This window comes from Schistocerca serialis, chromosome 12 (genome assembly GCF_023864345.2).
Source record: "Schistocerca serialis cubense isolate TAMUIC-IGC-003099 chromosome 12, iqSchSeri2.2, whole genome shotgun sequence".
NCBI lineage: Eukaryota > Metazoa > Arthropoda > Insecta > Orthoptera > Acrididae > Schistocerca > Schistocerca serialis.
In genome coordinates, this window is record NC_064649.1 from 122,089,854 (window position 1) to 122,107,925 (window position 18,072).

Here is an 18,072-nt window from a genome sequence, read left to right on the forward strand (position 1 = left end):
GGTAGATAAGAATGTGTAAGGGGTAGAATGTCTGCTGAAGACCATTCCTGTGGAATGGTGTGCCAAGTTCCGTACTGGTCACAGTTTGACAGAAGGTGGCAGTTGGCCTGGGAGGCCAGCCTGATCCATTACAGGCAATTAATAGGCAGTTGATTAGTCCTGATCTCTCCCGATGTAACTGCCATGCCTTCAGACCTTTAAAAAAATCTTAAGGGCCGAAGATTCCTGTTTGACCAGAATGTGCAGCAGGCAGTTATAGACTTCTCCACACAGCAGGACACCCGGTGCATCTATGGGATGACAGCCTCAATGCTCACAGTGATTTTGCCCAATTAGCATACCTATTCTGGACTGTACAGCCTTTGAAAGAAAATTATTTGATCACAACTTACACATCACACTGTCAAATGTGAAAATGTTATATGTATCTCAAATAACAAAGAAAACAGCAGGAAATAACAGGTAATGTCACAGAATGAAAACAACTTGCTAGAAACATATATTTGTAATTTTTTCTGAAAGAATATATACATATTTATATCACTGTTACAAATTTTTGCAGGGAAGACAACAATCACAAAAAATGGAGACCCACACACATGCTATCAGGCATTTCTCCAGATTTCCCTGTTAAAGCCTTCTGACAGTACCTTTTGCGAGTACTGAAGGATCAGTATCTTTCATGGTAAGGATACTCTGGATGCTTGGCTCGTCTGGAAAAAAAAAATGAGTGAGAAGGTAATCTATATTACTTACACATACTAAATGAAACTACAAGGCATATTAGAAAATTAAAGGCCTTTCACTAATAGTAAAATATAAACTTTTAAGGCCAGAAAAATCATACTTATTAAAACAGTCTGTGCTATTCATTTGACCATAGCATAATAGTCCCAAGTATTGTAATAAGTGTAATATTTGCTGAAATTTAAATGTGTGCAACTCAGAACAATGTTGCAGTACTGTAATGCCATCTACTGCTTACTTACAGAGCCACAGAAATCATTTTGAATTAGCTTTCCACTGATGTAGGGACAAGCAAGGCAATACTGATTTAAAACACGTGGATAAAAATCCTATGGCAAGATCGCAAATTTTCTTTATGGATTACCAGTTTCGCTCATGGATGAGCCATCTTCAGATCAGTCTAAAATGTTGTTGACTGAATTACAATCTTTACTCATCATCATATTCTTATAACCAAGTTGCCCTTGAGCAGTTTTCTATAATCTCCCTTCACCTGACTAGACATTTTTGTGTTATTCTTTGACATTGTCAATGAAGAGATTCATAGAAAACTGCTCAAGGGCGACTTAATTCTAAGAATATGACAATGTGTAACAATTGTCACACACTGAACAACATTTTAGATTGATCTGAAGGTGGCTCATCCTTGAATGGAAACCAGTGATCAATAAAGAAAATTTGTAATCCTGATGTAGGACTTTTATCCACGTTTTAAATCAACAGATCGCACACTTCCCCACTAACAGTGTCAAGAATAACACAGCAGTATTGATCCTGACTTATATTGAATACACTGAAGAAAGAAAAACCAAACTTACAGCACTTAGATTAAGTGATAGCTTTTGACAAAGGTCACTAGAATACAAGTACATTCTGAAATTTTGAAGGTAGTAGTGATAAAATACAGGGAGTGAAAGGTTATTTGCATTTTTTACAGAAATTGAGTTGCCATTATAAGATTCAAAGGACAGGAAGGGAAGCAGTGGAAAAAAAGGGAGTGAAATAGGATTGTAGACTATCCCTGACGTTATTCAATCTGTACACTGAGCAAGCTGTGAAGCAAACCAAGGAGAAATTTGGAGAAGGAATTAAAGTTCAGGTGAAAGAAACAAAAAGTTTACGATTGACTCATAGCAGCGTAATTCTGTCAGACAGCTAAGGATTTGATAGAGCAGCTGAACAGAGTGGACAGTGTCTTGACAAGAGGTTGTAAGATGAACTTCAACAGAGTGTAAAGGTAATGGAGTGCTACTGAATAAAAATCAGGTGATTCCGAGAGAATTAGATTCAGTAACTAGGCACTAAAAATAGTAGAGGGGTTTTGATATTTCATCAGCAAAATAGCTGATGTTGGCAAAAGAAAAGAACATATAAAATGCAGACTGGCCATAGCAAGAAAATCTTTTCTGAAAACAAGAAATTTGTTAATATTAAATATAATATTAGATGCTATGAAGTCTTTTCTAAAGAAGTCTTAAGTGTGGCACTGCATAGGTTTCTTATGAGGACGATAAACAGTTGAGATAAGAAGAGAATAGAAACTTTTAAAGTGTGTGCTACAGAAGAATGCTGAAAATTAGAAGGGTAGACTGAACAACTAAAGAAGAGGTATTAAATCAAATAAAACACAATGCAAGAGAATATTGCCATTGATGAATCATTAACGAAATTTAAGGGGCGCTCATCCTACAAACAATTTAACCCATCAGAAAGAGCGAGGTCTGGTATTAAAATTTATAAATTGTGCGAGTCAAGTTCAGGATACTGCTATTAATTTAACATATAAAAAGGTAGTGACAAACGTGATGCTAGTGGTGGTGCCTCTGAAAGTGTAGTTCTAGAACTATCACAGTTGGTATTACACAAAGGGCATACTCTACATTTAGATAACTGGTTTTCTTCACTGAAACTTTTCAAAACTCTCCTCACCAATAAAACTAATGTGATTGGAACAGTGCGCTCAAACAGAAAAAATATGCCCACAGACTTCCTGAAGGCAAAATAAAAGAAGGGAGAATATACAGTGAGGAGTTGCTATGGCACTAAAATGGAAAGATAAACAAGACGTTTACATGCTTTCCACAAAACATTAAACAGCAGAAATGATTGCCACAGACACACCTCTCCACAATGCGTCGTGGAAACCAAAATGTGTCGTCAAATACAATAGAGGCATGATTGGAATTGAACGCCAAGATCATATGCTCGCATGCTTCCCTGTGATGAGAAAATGTATGAAAGGATACCGCAAGATATTCTTTTACCTATTTGATGTTGCTTTATTTAACACGTAAATTTAGTATTACAAAATACATTGCGGCAAACAACAGAGCCACGCAGAATATAGGATTCACATTGTAGAATCATTGTTGAAAACTACACGTTTACCGGAATATAATCGGAAGGGACGATTAGCATCCGGCGATATACCACAAAGACTGCACGCACAGCATCGGGCACATTTTCCCAAACATACTGATCCAACGCCATCAAAAGTAAATCCTGCGAGAGCTTTTGTAGTGTGCAGAAAGCATAAACGACGCAGCGGAACAATGTGGGAATGCAAAAAGTGCAGGGTTGCATTACGTGTGCCAGAAATAAAACGTTTGTGAATATACCGTTGCGTTTGAGACAATGAATGTTTCATTTCCAATGGGCAACTAATCATCATTATTTATGATACCTGTAGAAGTGTCACATTACTGGTATCTCACACAGGTACCTACAAATCCCGAGAGCGTCTGCACGACTTCGGACGCCACCAGACGTAGTGCACCGCAGACTTAGCATGTGTAAGCGCCGGGAATCGTAAGGCGCATCCGTACCTTGCAGTCACTTACGGCTCACGCTATCCGAACTTAAATCGTAAGGCAAAGGGTTAAGTGAGTTTGAACATGGTGTTATAGTTGGCGCATGAGCTATGGCACACAGCATCTCCGAAGTAGCGATGAAGTGGGTATTTTCCTGTATGACCATTTCACAAGTGTACTTTCAATATCAGGAATCTGGTAAAACATCAAATCTCTGACATCGCTACAGCCAGAAAAAGATCGTGCCCAAACGGAACGAATGACGACTGAAAAGAATCATTCAACGTGACAGAAGTGCAACACTTCCGCAAATTGTTGCAGATTTCAATGCTGGGCCATCAAGTATCAATGTGCAAACCGTCGAATGTAACATCATTGCTATCGGGTTCGAAACCAAAGGCCCACTCGTGTACCGTCGATGACTGCACGACACAAAGCTTTACGCCTCGCCTGCCACATCGTGTTGCAGCACTTCTTTGCGCTCGCGGGGGCCCTACACGATATTAGGCAAGTGTACCAGTTTCTTTGGCTCTTCAATACATGTATACATGGTGCCTGTCCCTTCAGACCTGTCCGAAAGAACAGACACTGTACAAAATCCACACCTGTGATACATATCATGTAACTGAATGTGGAGGGGGAAGAAAGGAAACAAAGGGGTAGGAACTAATGATATCAGCTGTGTTGAGACTTTACGCAGACTCAGTAGCAATGAGTAAAACTTTTACTGGACTAGGAGTCTAACTCATGATCTCCTGATTACTATAACCACTGAGCCACTCTGACACAGTGTATATTGAAAATGTGTTGACTATCTTGGCACACTCCCCGGATGACCCACATTCCCATGTAGTGCCACTTATCCACAGTCCTCCATGTTCGTTAACTGTAAATTCCTGCTAGAGGTTGAACGCATTCACGTAACTGATTCGCGTCAATGGGTAATGAATCACAACCTCCAGTGTGGATGCACATTTGTGTTTGACTTCCAGTGGGAACTTAAAATTAGCGAGCACAGAGGAAATGGATGGGACCTACGGATAGGGTACTCTAAGGTGGTAGTGGGAAACAGCTGGGGAGTGTACCGAGAGATTCTACGCATCTGCGATAAGCACTGTGCCCTTGTGACGCAGTGCTTAACTATCTAGTAAGCAAGCTATTCCAGGTTCGAGTCCTGGTCCGGCACACATTTGCACTTGTCGTCACTGATTCTGCATAAAGTCAAGATGCACCTGATACCATTAGTTCCTTCCATTCCTTTTCCTTTCTCCCCCCTGCACCTTCAATTACATAATATAAACAGGTTTACTAAGACCCACTGGTCTTGATGCAGTCACCCTCATGTCCGACAGTGCCGATTCTCTCGCCTGCAAATCAAATCCACGATGCTTGGGTGGGGAGTGGCTATGCCATCCTGACAGACTGAGGCAACTCTCTCTCCTGCCTCCCGACAACAGACTGTGGAACCTGCCTGTTACAACAAACGGCAAAGAGCATCCGGCAGATGAGTATTTTTCGATTGCTATTCACAAGATGGAGAGGATTCATTTTCTAAACTCATTACAGGCAATTAAGGTTCTGATGTGTGTTAATATTTAACCTTGTGGAAAAAAAGAAAAGACACAAGCACCAAAATCATGGCTGCCATTTTCTGGAATGAGAAAGGTTGAAAAATTTAGTGCTGTATCACAAAAAGTGTTTCTAAGTCAAAAGCAATTATCTAGAGCAGTAAAGGATGTTTGTTGAAAATCAAAACCCATTAATAAAAGCTTTTTCTAGTGGGGATTTTGTTTTCTCTTTATGACTGTACGGCACTCACTTTTTGAATATGCCTTGTCTTATTGTATAAAGGTATGAAACTACATACCACGCTGCTACAGGCACAACAATATACTTAGCAACAAATACAGCAGTAATAGGTGAATACTTACTCTGGTGCGATAACATCATTAAACATTCGGCCCTTTGGTCCTTTGTCAAGAGCATCTAGTTCATCCATATCTTCTTGCGTCAGTTCAAAGTCAAAAACCTGAAAATTTCACAAGTGGTAATGTTATACTGTCATAATCAAACAACATGTTTTCATTTAACTGATTATTTGAGTCAGAAGATGACCTCAGAAACAGCATAAAAGTGTGTACAGCAGTTCGGGGGGAAAAGAGTGAAAACTGTGCTACAATGCAGGTATGCTAGTATGGGCAGCAGTAAAAGCACAATTGTGTATGGAGTGGGGAATATTGTGCTTATTTAGAGCTTTTGAGGTTGAATACTGATCTTGTAAATGCAAGCGTTAAAATGTTCGATCAGCATGACACATCAATGTATCTCAAGTGTTGCATGTTGAGTCACAATTGGTGTGGAAAGTTTATTCACAGAATGTGGAGTACAAGAGATTATATTTTTGCATTTTGAAATATTACAGTTTTAGTGAAGGAGTTGAAAATACCAGTGTGGGAGATACAAACTGTTATTATCTAAGATTACCCCACATTTGAAGCAACTGGTACACCACACCACAACAGCCTAGTGTGGAGAACCGCATCGAAACCGTCTTTGGACTAACAACAACCATGTGGAATATTCTCTCAGCCTTATAGAGCTAGTGTGCCTACTGCAGAGTACGTGAGAGAAGATCCCTCACAGCTGCAGTGGGCTTAGTATGGTCGCTTCACACATCAACCCATCACATAATGCGATTCTGTATACATTTCTATGGGAATGCCTCAGTGTTGTCACAGCTCTGCAAGACAAGTATTTTTTTGCCTACACCTACTCGCATTTTGCAGCTGAAATGCTGACAACTGTGTTGCCAGGTGTCAGGGATTGTCTCTCAGCAACTGCACTACAGCCAGTCCCAATTATACACACGTTTGGTACAAAGCTGAGGACACTGAAGAAGTCAATGCGAGCACCTATTGCCAGGTCCCCATAGACCAACACATAATAACCCACTGATTTTGCAATGGCAGAGCAGACACTATGCACATGTTTTCTATAATTTACAGCTGCCTCCCCCTCCCCTCCCCCCCCCCCCCCCCCCCCGCGCACACACGCGCACACACACACACACACACACACACACACACACACACACTCCTTTGAGCAGCACAGCCTGTGTGCCAGTTTCTACTGCAACCAGTACACAAGGTATGATCACTTACATCAAAGTTCTGCTTGATGCGGTCAGGGTTGACACTTTTTGGGATGACCACAATTCCTCGCTGCATGATGTGTCGTAGCAACACCTGGGCAGTTGTCTTCTTGTACTTCTCTGCAATACGTGACACTACCGGATCACTCATGGGACTCAAGCTCACTATCCTGAAAAGGAAAGCAAAAGAAGGACATCCACCCATTGATCTCGTTGAGGTTTCGACTCTAAAATGTTTTGCTTTCTTACAGAAAAGCTAGTATAACAATGCCTCTAAAGCATTATCAAGGGGTGTGGAGGTGGAAGTTGAGGGTTCACTATACAGGTACAGATAACTGGAAGCACAGAGAATACCAATGCTTCAGTTACTCACTCGTTCTCTCTAACCACCCGTCCTGACCAAACCAAAGCTGCAAAAGTTTTTCTTTTTCAGTTTTTATCCCATGAAATGTGGAAATTTGTGGTAAGGACTATGAGACCAAACTACGGAGGTCATCAGTCCCTAGGCCTACGCACTACTTAATCTAACTTATGCTAAGGACAACACACACACACCCATGCCCGAGGGAGGACTCCAACCTCCAATGGGGGTGAGCCCCGTGAACCGTGACAAGACGTCTCAGACCACACGGCTACCCCGCACGGCTTTATCCCATATCAACACCTTATTTGAACCTTATATTCCATGCAATACTACCATGTAGAAGAAAGCACAAAAATAAAATTTATCTACAAGCAATATTAGGGATGGTGTGTGAGAGTACAGAATTTCTGCAAAATTAAATTCACAACTATATCCTTAAGAGTCAGATGTGTGGAGTTTACTGTACCTTTGTCACCTATCAATGAGTAAATCTATCCATAGTTAATTTTATGTTAATGGCTATGCCTTTTATGTGGTAAGGAGGCATGCAGTTTCATACATATATCATATGGTTGCAAATATTCGTTTGACGGACTCCTTGGGTGGCATGCAGTGGCTGCAGTTAGCCAGCAGTCACCTTTACATCACAGCAAGTATGGTACGGAGCTTCTGACACCGCATGGACTGCTTAAGGATGGCCTCAGATTATAAATGTTCATGGTTATAAGAACCCGATGAATGCTATTTCAAGCATATAAGTGGAAGAATAATTAAGTAATACCTGTATACTGTAACTAAACCTAGATCAAGAATGTTTTACAATTTTGCCACCCAGAACACTCTCAGGTGCTAGATTACTCTATCTCCAATTCATTTCATGGTTATTATTCCTCAATCAATCAATCAATCATAATAATTATTTTATTATAGCTATTGTTTTCTGAACAACTGTAGTATCTATTTCACAATAAAATTCAGTTATCAGTTGCATAGATACTGCTACTTTGCTTTACTGATTTCAACAAGTTTATTATCTCCAGAAACCAGCCCGATGAATCTTGGACCTTGTCGACTGTGTGGTGGCTTGCATACCTCAGCAATATAGGTATCTTTACCATAGGCACAACCACAACAGAGGGGTGTCTGTTCAAAAGATTGGTTCGTGAAGAGGGGCAGCTGACTTTTCAGTTGTCGCTGGGGCAACAGTCTGGATGACTGACTGACCTGGCCTTGCACCTTTTACCGCAACCAAAACAGCCTTGCTGTGCTGGTATTGCAAATGGCTGAAAGAAAGGAGAAACTACAGCCATAATTTTCCCCGAGGTTATGGAGCTCTACTGTATGGTTAAAATTCGACATCCTCTTGGGTAAAATATTCCGGTAGTGAAATTACTGTTGTTCGGTCGGCCGCACTTTCAAATACGCACGCCACCAATTATGTTGCTGGATTTCCTACAGCCACCACCACAACATGAGGGCACTGCCACGAACAATTAAGTCGCTGCTAATGAGAGAGATGCAGGCACCCCCTCTCCGGAACTCCAGCAACGGGTCAACTGAAGTTCAAACGTTCATGCACTGACCTCATTTGTGTGTTTGCAAGTTGAGTAACATTTACAGACTTTCATAGTGGCCAGGACTCAACACCTTCAGAATAGACATTGTACTGAAGAGTGACAAGCTTATAAATCTTGTGTGTCTACAAATATTTATACATTCAAATTTACTGTTAGCAACGTGAGCTGCAACGGAGTTATGTATTATTTTTGCTATTTTATATTAAATATAAAATAAATTAACATCTGAACTCTCTGTTCATGAGCAGCATCCGTTCCTCACTCCTGTATCCACTAAAGAATCACAGAGCATGTCAACGAAGTCATAAAAAACAGTGCTCCATTTAAATCTCCAGGCAGGGACTACTTAGGAAAGTCATCGTCAGGAGAAACAAAGGTGCCTTTCTAAAGACTTGAGTGTGGAATGTCAGATCCCTTAATCAGGCAGGTAGATAAGAAAATTTAAGAAGGGAAACGGATTGACAGAAGTTAGATTTAGTGGGAATTAGTGAAGTTCAGTGGCATGGGGTAAAGGACCTCTGGCCAGGTGAATACAGGGTTATCAATACAAAATCAGATACGGGGAACACAGGAGCAGGTTTAATAATGAATAAGAAAATAGATGTGGGTAAGTTACTATGAACAGCATAGTGAAAATACTATTGTAGCCACGTGCCGCAGCAGTACAAATTTAAATACCAACTAGCTCCGCAGAGGATGAAGAGATTGAGGAACGGTATGATGAAATAAACAAAATTATTCAGAGAGTTAGGACAGACAAAAATTTAATTGTGATGGAGGACTGGAATTAGATAGCAGGAAAATGTAGAGAAGGAAAAAAAGTAGATGAATATGGACTTGGGAAAGGAATGAAAGAAGAAACTGCCTGACAGAATTTTACACAGAGCACAAATTAATCATTGCTAACACCTGGTTTAAGAACGATGAGAGAAGGCTGTGTATGTAGAGGGGACCTAGAGACACCAGAAGATCCAAGATTGGTTATATAATAATAAGACAGAGATTACACAACAAAATTTTAAATTGTAAAGCCTTTCCAGGGGCACATGTGGACTATGACCATATTTATTAATTATGAATTACAGATTAAAACTAAAGAAATTGCACACAGATAGCAAATTAAGGAGATAGGATCTAGATATGTTGAAAGGACAAGAGGTTGTTGAGGATTTCAGAGGGAGCATTAGGCAATGGTTTACTAGAACAGGGGAAAGGAATACAGTAGACGATGAATAGGTAGTGTTAAGAGATCAAATAGTAAAGGCACCAGACGATCTAATAATTAAAAAGACAAGGCCTAGTAGAAATCCTTGGATAATAAAACACACATTGAATCTAATTGAGGAAAGGATAAAATATAAAAATGCAGTCAATGAAGCATGCAAAATGGAATACAAACGTCTAAGAAATGAGACTGATAGAAAATGCACAAATGTGGAGCAGGAATGATGGCTACACGACTATCAGTTTAATAAATTGTGTAAGACTAGCATCATATTTTACTAGTGGAAAAATAGACACTGCCTATAGGAAAATTAAAGTGACTTTTGGAGAAAAGAGAGGCAGCTGTACGAATATCAAGAGTTCATATGGAAAACCAATACGAAGCAAGCAAAGAATGGAAAACCGAAGGTGGAACGAATACATACAGTGTCATAGGAAGATGAACTTGAAGACAATATTATAGAAATGGAAGAGGACATAGATGAAGACGAGACCAGAGTTATGATACTGCCAGAAAAATTTGACAGGGCCCCCTGGAGTAGACAACATTCTGTCAGGACGTATAGCGTTGGGAGAGCCGGCCATGACAAAACTCTTCCATCCATGTGCAAGGTGTATGAGATAGGCAAAATACCCTCAGACTTCAAGAGGAATGTAATAATTCCAATTCCAAACAAAGCAGGTGCTGGCAGGTGTGAAAACTACTAGTTTAATAAGTCATGTTTGCAAAAATACTGACATAAATTATTTACAAAAAAATAATGGAAAAACTGGTAGAAGCAAATGCCAGTAAAGACCAGTCTGGACTTCGGGGAAATGTAGCAACATGCATGGCAATACTGACCCTATGACTTCTCACAGAAGATAGGCGAAGGAAAGGCAAACCTACATTTTTATAGCATTTGTAGACCCGGAGAAAGCTTTTGACAATGTTGACTGGACTACTCTCTTTAAAATTTTGAAAGTAGTGGGGGTAAAATACAGATAGCAGAAGGCCATTTACAACTTCTATAGAAACCTGAAGGCAGTTATAAAAGACGAGCAACATGAAAGACAAGCAGTGATTGAGAAGGGAGTGGAACAGGGTTGTCTGTACACTGAGTAAGCAGCAAAGGAAACCAAAGAAAAATTTGGAGTAGGAATTCAAGTTCAGTGAGAAGAAATAAAAACCTTGAGTTTTGTCACTGACATTGTTGTACTCTCAGAGACAGCAAAGGGCTTGGAGGAGCAGTTGAACAAAATGGACAGTCTCTTGAAAGGAGGATACAAGATGAACATAAACAAAAGCAAAACAAGGATAATGGAATATAGTCAAATTAAATCAGGTGACGCCTGAGGGAATCAGATTAAGAAAAGAGACACTTAAAGTAGCAGATAGGTTTTGTTATTCGGGAAGCAAAATAACTGATGATGAGTGAAGTGGAGAGAATGCAAAATGTAGACTGGCAACGTGAAGAAAAGCGTTTCTAAAGAAGCGAAATTTGCAAACATTGAATATAGGTTTAAGTGTCATGGTGTCTTCTCTGAAAGTATTTGTATGGAGTGTAGCCATGTGTGGAAGTGAAACATGGATGATAAACAGTGTAAACAAGAAAGATAATAGAGCTTTTGAAACGTGGTGCTGAAAAGAATGCTGAAGAAAAATGGTCCAAATGGCTCCAAGCCTTATGGGACTTAACATCTGAGGTCATCAGTACCCTAGACTTAGAACTAAGAGGTGCATTCAAGTTCTAAGGCCTCCGATTTCTTTCTCCAGACTGGAAAGAGATAGAAACATGTGCATTGTTTTACAATGAGGCCGCGTTCATTGTCAATACGTCCCAGAGATGGCAGCACCGTACGGCAGATGGAATTTTACCACCAGCAGCAAGAATGAGAACTGTTTTAAATACTTAAAATGGCGATGTTTTCCTTACTTGAACAGCGTGCAATCACTCGTTTTCTGAATTTGCGTGGTGTGAAACCAATTGAAATTCATCGACAGTTGAAGGAGACATGTGGTGATGGAGTTACGGATGTGTCGAAAGTGCGTTCGTGGGTGCGACAGTTTAATGAAGGCAGAACATCGTGTGACAACAAACCGAAACAACCTCGGGCTCGCACAAGCCGGTCTGATGACACGATTGAGAAAGTGGAGAGAATTGTTTTGGGGGATCGCCGAATGACTGTTGAACAGATCGCCTCCAGAGTTGGCATTTCTGTGGGTTCTGTGCACACAATCCTGCACGACGACCTGAAAATGCGAAAAGTGTCATCCAGGTGGGTGCCACAAATGCTGACGGACGACCACACAGCTGCCCGTGTGGCTTGTTGCCAAGCAATGTTGACGTGCAACGACAGCATGAATGGGACTTTCTTTTCGTCCATTGTGACAATGGTTGAGACGTGGATGCCATTTTTCAATCCAGAAACAAAGCGCCAGTCAGCTCAATGGAAGCACACAAATTCACCGCCACCAAAAAAATTTCGGGTAACTGCCAGTGCTGAAAAAATGATGGTGTCCATGTTCTGGGACAGCGAGGGCGTAATCCTTACCCATTGCGTTCCAAAGGGCACTACGGTAACAGGTGCATCCTACGAAAATGTTTTGAAGAACAAATTCCTTCCTGCACTGCAACAAAAACGTCCGGGAAGGGCTGCGCGTGTGCTGTTTCACCAAGACAACACACCCACACATCGAGCTAATGTTACGCAACAGTTTCTTCGTGATAACAACTTTGAAGCGATTCCTCAGGCTCCCTACTCACCTGACCTGGCTCCTAGTGACTTTTGGCTTTTTCCAACAATGAAAGACACTCTCCGTAGCCACACATTCACCAGCCGTGCTGCTATTGCCTCAGCGATTTTCCAGTGGTCAAAACAGACTCCTAAAGAAGCCTTCGCTGCTGCCATGGAATCATGGCGTCACAGTTGTGAAAAATGTGTACGTCTGCAGGGCGATTACGTCGAGAAGTAACGCCAGTTTCATCGATTTCGGGTGAGTAGTTAATTAGAAAAAAAATCGGAGGCCTTAGAACTTGAATGCACCTCGTACTTAAGCCCAACTAACCTAAGGACATCACACACATCCATGCCGAGGCAGGATTCAAACCTGCGACCATAGCAGCAGCATGTTTCCGGACTGAAGCGCCTAGAACCACTCGGCCACAGCGGCTGGCTATGATGAAGATTAGCTGGGTATACCACTTAGTTAATGAGGAGACACTGAACAGAATTGGCGAGGCAAGAAATTTGTGGGACAACTTGACTACAAAAATGAATTGGTTGATAGTACACATACTGAGATATCAAGGGATCACCAACTGAGTATTGAAGGGTATAGTGGGAGGGAACCAAGAGATGATTACAGAAAGCAGATTCAGAAGGCTGTAGGTTGCAGTAGTTACTCGGAGATGAAGAGGCTTGCACACGATAGAGTAGCATTGAGAGCTGCATCAAACCAGTCTTTGGACTGAAGACCACAGCAACGTTGTCTTCAGAAGCCTACAAAATTAGGGCTATTACATATCATTAGTCCTTGGCCATACATTTATGTAAAATATGAGTACTGCATTATAGAAACTAACTTATTATTGGTTTAGCAAATGTCAATATCTTCTTCACAGAAATGTAACACTATGACCTGTCCAAAACAGTACATTCTGTATGTGATTATATTGTAAGCACAGATTGATAATTTACAGCATCCAAACAACGTGTGTATACATGTCAAACTGTTGTGTCAGCAGCAAAGACACATACAAAAAGCTCAAATAATAAGTATAACTAAGGTGTAAAATAAAGTTATCTATAATACATTTGAAAAATATGGCACATAGTATTAATATCTAAAAGGAATGAGCTAATTCGTTTTATAAGACATGCTATACAATCAAAATTGTGTGTATTTTTCAATGCAGGCTGACATCCAACAAATCTTTTGAATGTAACTAGGAACGTTTAGAGGACAGACTTTCCATACGTGGTATCTGTTGTTTTGTTAACCTTTATTTTGTCAAAGTGACATAATGAATCCCCGACTATCATAATAAATAAGTATACGGGTCTTTATTTATTTTTTTTTTTTTTTGGCTTCTCCCATTCCACATCACGGTGGCTCTGTTCGCACTCGCAACTCATGCGCTGTACACTGTGCTTCACCACCTAGCTCGGCATGTGCAGTGCGGCCACTACTGGTTGTGGCTCACCCAGTGGCTCTGTGTTGTGCTGAGTTGTTGGCATGTTCTTGTTACATGGCACAGGATGTCTTTCATCGTTCAACATTTTTTTCCCTGGCTACCAGCCCTACTGACATTATGGTTTTAGCTATGACGGTTGGACATTCTATACTGTTTACAGTGTTTTTAACATTTATATGCACCTGATGATATGGCTAAAAGGCACAGAACCAGTAGTGCCTTTATAATATTGGTTCACAATACATTGTCTGCAGAGGTTTTGCTATAAAATGTACTATCATAGTGGTGGATGCCCTGAACACAGTGTCGTTTGTGGCCTACATTATTTGTTGGGTATATTTCTAACTGTCCTTTCCTACAGTTTCCGCCCTCTACAGCTCTCACTAGTACCATGGAAGTTAGTCATTGATGGCTCAACATGTCCTAACATTCTGTCCCTTCTTCTTGTCAATGGTTTACACGTTCCCCTCCTCACTGGTTCTGCAGGGATACTCCTCATTCCTTACCTTATCAGTCGACCTAATTTTCAACGCCCTTCTACAGCACCATATGTCAAACACTTTGATTCTCTTTTTTCCCATTTTTCCCACTGTTCCCAATCCATTTCCATACAATGTCTATGGAATAAGAGTGAAATTATGTGGGGATATCAAACAATATTTGTGGCTGGGTTCTCGGTAGACAAGACACAGCACGTGTCTTGGATAGTGTGTCAATGACAGCAGTAGAAGTAACGTCAGGTGTGTCCCAGGAAAATGAACATTCTCAGATGTACCTTCTTGACTATAAGTCAGATGCCAGCAGGCTTCTCTTGGCCACGAATGCTCTGTTTGCCTGTTCTAATCCACTTTTCACGTCTTCCTTGCTTTGCCTTTCATGTGTTACTTTGCTCCCTAAAAACAAACTTAAATCCACCTGAACAGGCCATGAAGGGCCAACGGTACTGACCAGCCGCCGTGTCATCCTCAGTCCAAAAGTGCCACTTATTTGGATATGAAGGGGCAGCATACCGCTCTCCCAGCTGTATGTCAGTTTACAACACCCGAGTTACTTTGCTTCCCAGGTATGAGAAATCCTTCGTTTCACCTATTTCATGGTAGTCCCCACGTTCGTTTGTCTCCTAAGCCATAGTGCATGCTCATTAGACAATTTATTCCATTTAAAACAGCCTGCAATTCTTCATCACTTTCACTAATGATAGCAATGTCATCAGCAAATCTCATCATTGACATTCTTTGACAATGAATTCTAATACTACTCCTGAATGTAACACTGGCAAAGTGTGCAATAAAGTACTGTTTAAGCTTACTTGCTAACATCACCTCCTCTCGCACGGACTAAGTTGGCCATCTGCGGAGAGCCCAAGGGAGCGTACGCACAGACTGTCACGTCGAGTGCTTTGCAAAAGGCTGCCAGCTCCCGCTGCTGGAAGTAGATGTGCAGCTCCACCTGAAGGTTGGCAGGCTTGATGCGGGCGGCCTGCCAGATGCGCTTTATCTGACTAGAGCTGAAATTTGACAGCCCGATCGAACGGGTTCGACCAGCGTCTACTTGAGCCTCCATTGCCTGGGAAATGACAAAAATCGTACAAGAATTAGTGACACACAGAATGCTGAAGTGATGTCTTTCACCCTCATGTACATTACTCAGTGTTCCCACAGAACTACGCATTTGTCAAATTTAGTGCAGTAATAATGGGCTTCGGACTCTCTTCACCAAATTATTTCGATTTCTGCTGAATGAAGAAAGTAATTAAATAAACTGCATAAAGCTGCATCTCAAATCCAGTTCATTTCACCCACATCCAGTGTAAACAGTCACATATTATTACTACAAGAACTCTCTAGAGCAGGCTGTTTACAGTCAAGCACTCCTAAACAGGCAGCTGAGTACCTGCTGTAGGTTTGCTAGCAGACTCTCAGCACACAATAAAATAATTTTGGCTAGTGAGAAGGCTATGACAGAATGTGCAACTGTAACAGAATGTATTTAAAGTTCTATCTCAATAAGAAACACCAACATTTTATTATATCTGCTGAATGCAACATTCGTTTTTATTCAACAACAAAGAAGTACTGGGAACAAACAATGTATACTGAGATTTCATGAATGATTGAAAGATTGATTATGTTCTTTTATATTATATAATTACAAAACACACTCAAATGAGTATTTTACAATGCCATAATCAATTTCAACCAGGCAGTTAGTCTAGTGGTTAGTGTTGCTGCCTCTAGATCCAGGGTCCCAATTTCAATTTCTGGCCAGGTCGGAGGTTATGTTACCCCCATCACCATCGACACGCAACTTACCAACATGGCATCAAATAAAAGGATCTGCACCCCAGATAATGTCTCCCGACCGATAATGCCTTATGCACATTCCATTTCAGTGATTATCTTCAGACCAGCACCCACTGTCATGGACCACTTCAGTGCTTCAACCCACTTCTGCAAAGCAATGACAAAAGCCAAGGACACCGACTACCCTTCAAGAACTTCGACAGAATGGGGGAATGTGGCATAATCAGCTCCAGGGCCAGACTTATCACAGCAGAGCTAAGTAATGAAGTGTAGCCCTTGTTGGACACAACTGTGAAGATGGCGAGGTACCTGTGATGCAGCTGTCAACACCATCACTGGGCCTCAAACCACTGACTGCTGCCCGACTGCCCAGGCTCTCAGAAGCACTGTACTCTGCCACCACTGTTGGTCTACTTGCAGTAGTCAAGCCAATTTCGCGTATTTTGATACTCGAGTCTAGAAGCATCCGTCCCTGCATTGCTAGTGTCTGGCACATTCAGCCACAGCTGTCAACCTGCAGGTATGGAGTATGGGTTATTGGCACACCTTGCTGCCTTCTTTGTAATGACAGCAGTCACTGCAACTAGGTCTGAATACGAGTTGGTTATTCGAGACATAGCCCAGCCCGACACAGCACCGGCAGGCACACACTGCACTAACAATGGTGGCACTGTGAGGTCAATGTGAAAGCATATTTGCCACACTCACTAAATTCCACAGAGATCGACAACTGTGGCCAAGAAGATTGAACATTTGTGAGTAATAACCAATAAAGGGCACTTGAATCTATGGACTGCTTACTTCTACTGCAGCTGCATCCATCTCTGGTAGAGAACCACTCTCCCACACCAAGCCACCCCTCACCCATACCAAGCCATCCCATCACCGTTATAATACACAGAAAGAGAACACAAAGAATCATCACAAAATCTAGAAAATCTGTCTACATATACACATACATATTCTAAGAGCCAATGCAAACACTTTTGTCAATGGATGTCCATTTCAATTCCATGTTATTGTCACATCCTAATCTTCTTCTAAATTTTAATTTTGTGTGTGTGTGTGTGTGTGTGTGTGTGTGTGTGTGTGTGTGTGTGTGTGTATATCTGGGGGGGGGGGGGGGGCCCTCTCGCGTGTATGCTCATGGTGAATATTTGATGTGAAACATGTCATCTCAACAAACATAGAACACACAAAAAAATGAAAAAAATGTTTATGTGGCTACAAGCTGACCATTTAAAAGTTTTCTCCTGAGTAAATGATTAATTACTCCTATTCAAGAATTTGTCTATGGTATGGGATAAGTTTCCACAGAGGAATATCTTTAAATTACATTTGAAAACATTTCTGCTATCTGCCAGACACTATATCCCTGGGTATATAATCAAAGAGTTTCATAGCTACATGTTCACACGTTCTGCTTCACAGTTAGATTCACTGAAGTGTAATTCAGATCATGTTTCATTTGAGTGTAGTGCTTGTGGATATCTGTCACTCCCAAACCCAGATGGACTGTAGACAACAAATTCCAAATTCCATTTGTGAAAGAATGTACTGACAGACTAAGGTTAATAACCCAAGCTGCTTAGAGATGCCTGAAAAATATACATGTGTACACCACACACGTACTTCTGATTATTTCTTTTTCAAAATAACACTTTTTGCTTAACTTACTAGTAACCCACTTTTTGCTTAACTGACTAGTAACCACAGAT

At 41.0% G+C, this 18,072-nt stretch overlaps 1 protein-coding gene across 2 annotated transcripts in view; it reads right to left on the reverse strand.

Annotated features, from left to right (window-relative positions):
- Positions 1 to 490: 490 nt before the first annotated feature.
- LOC126428250 (1,5-anhydro-D-fructose reductase-like) overlaps positions 491 to 18,072 on the reverse strand; it is a 62,042-nt gene continuing 44,460 nt past the window's right edge. For both annotated transcript variants that reach the window (XM_050090163.1, XM_050090164.1), the window contains exons 5-8: positions 15,361 to 15,617; positions 6,719 to 6,878; positions 5,489 to 5,586; positions 491 to 713 (exon numbers count right to left, since the gene is read on the reverse strand). In XM_050090163.1, coding sequence (XP_049946120.1) covers positions 671 to 713; positions 5,489 to 5,586; positions 6,719 to 6,878; positions 15,361 to 15,617 — 558 coding nt within the window. In that variant the 3' untranslated portion in view covers positions 491 to 670. The remainder of the gene's footprint in view (positions 714 to 5,488; positions 5,587 to 6,718; positions 6,879 to 15,360; positions 15,618 to 18,072) is intronic.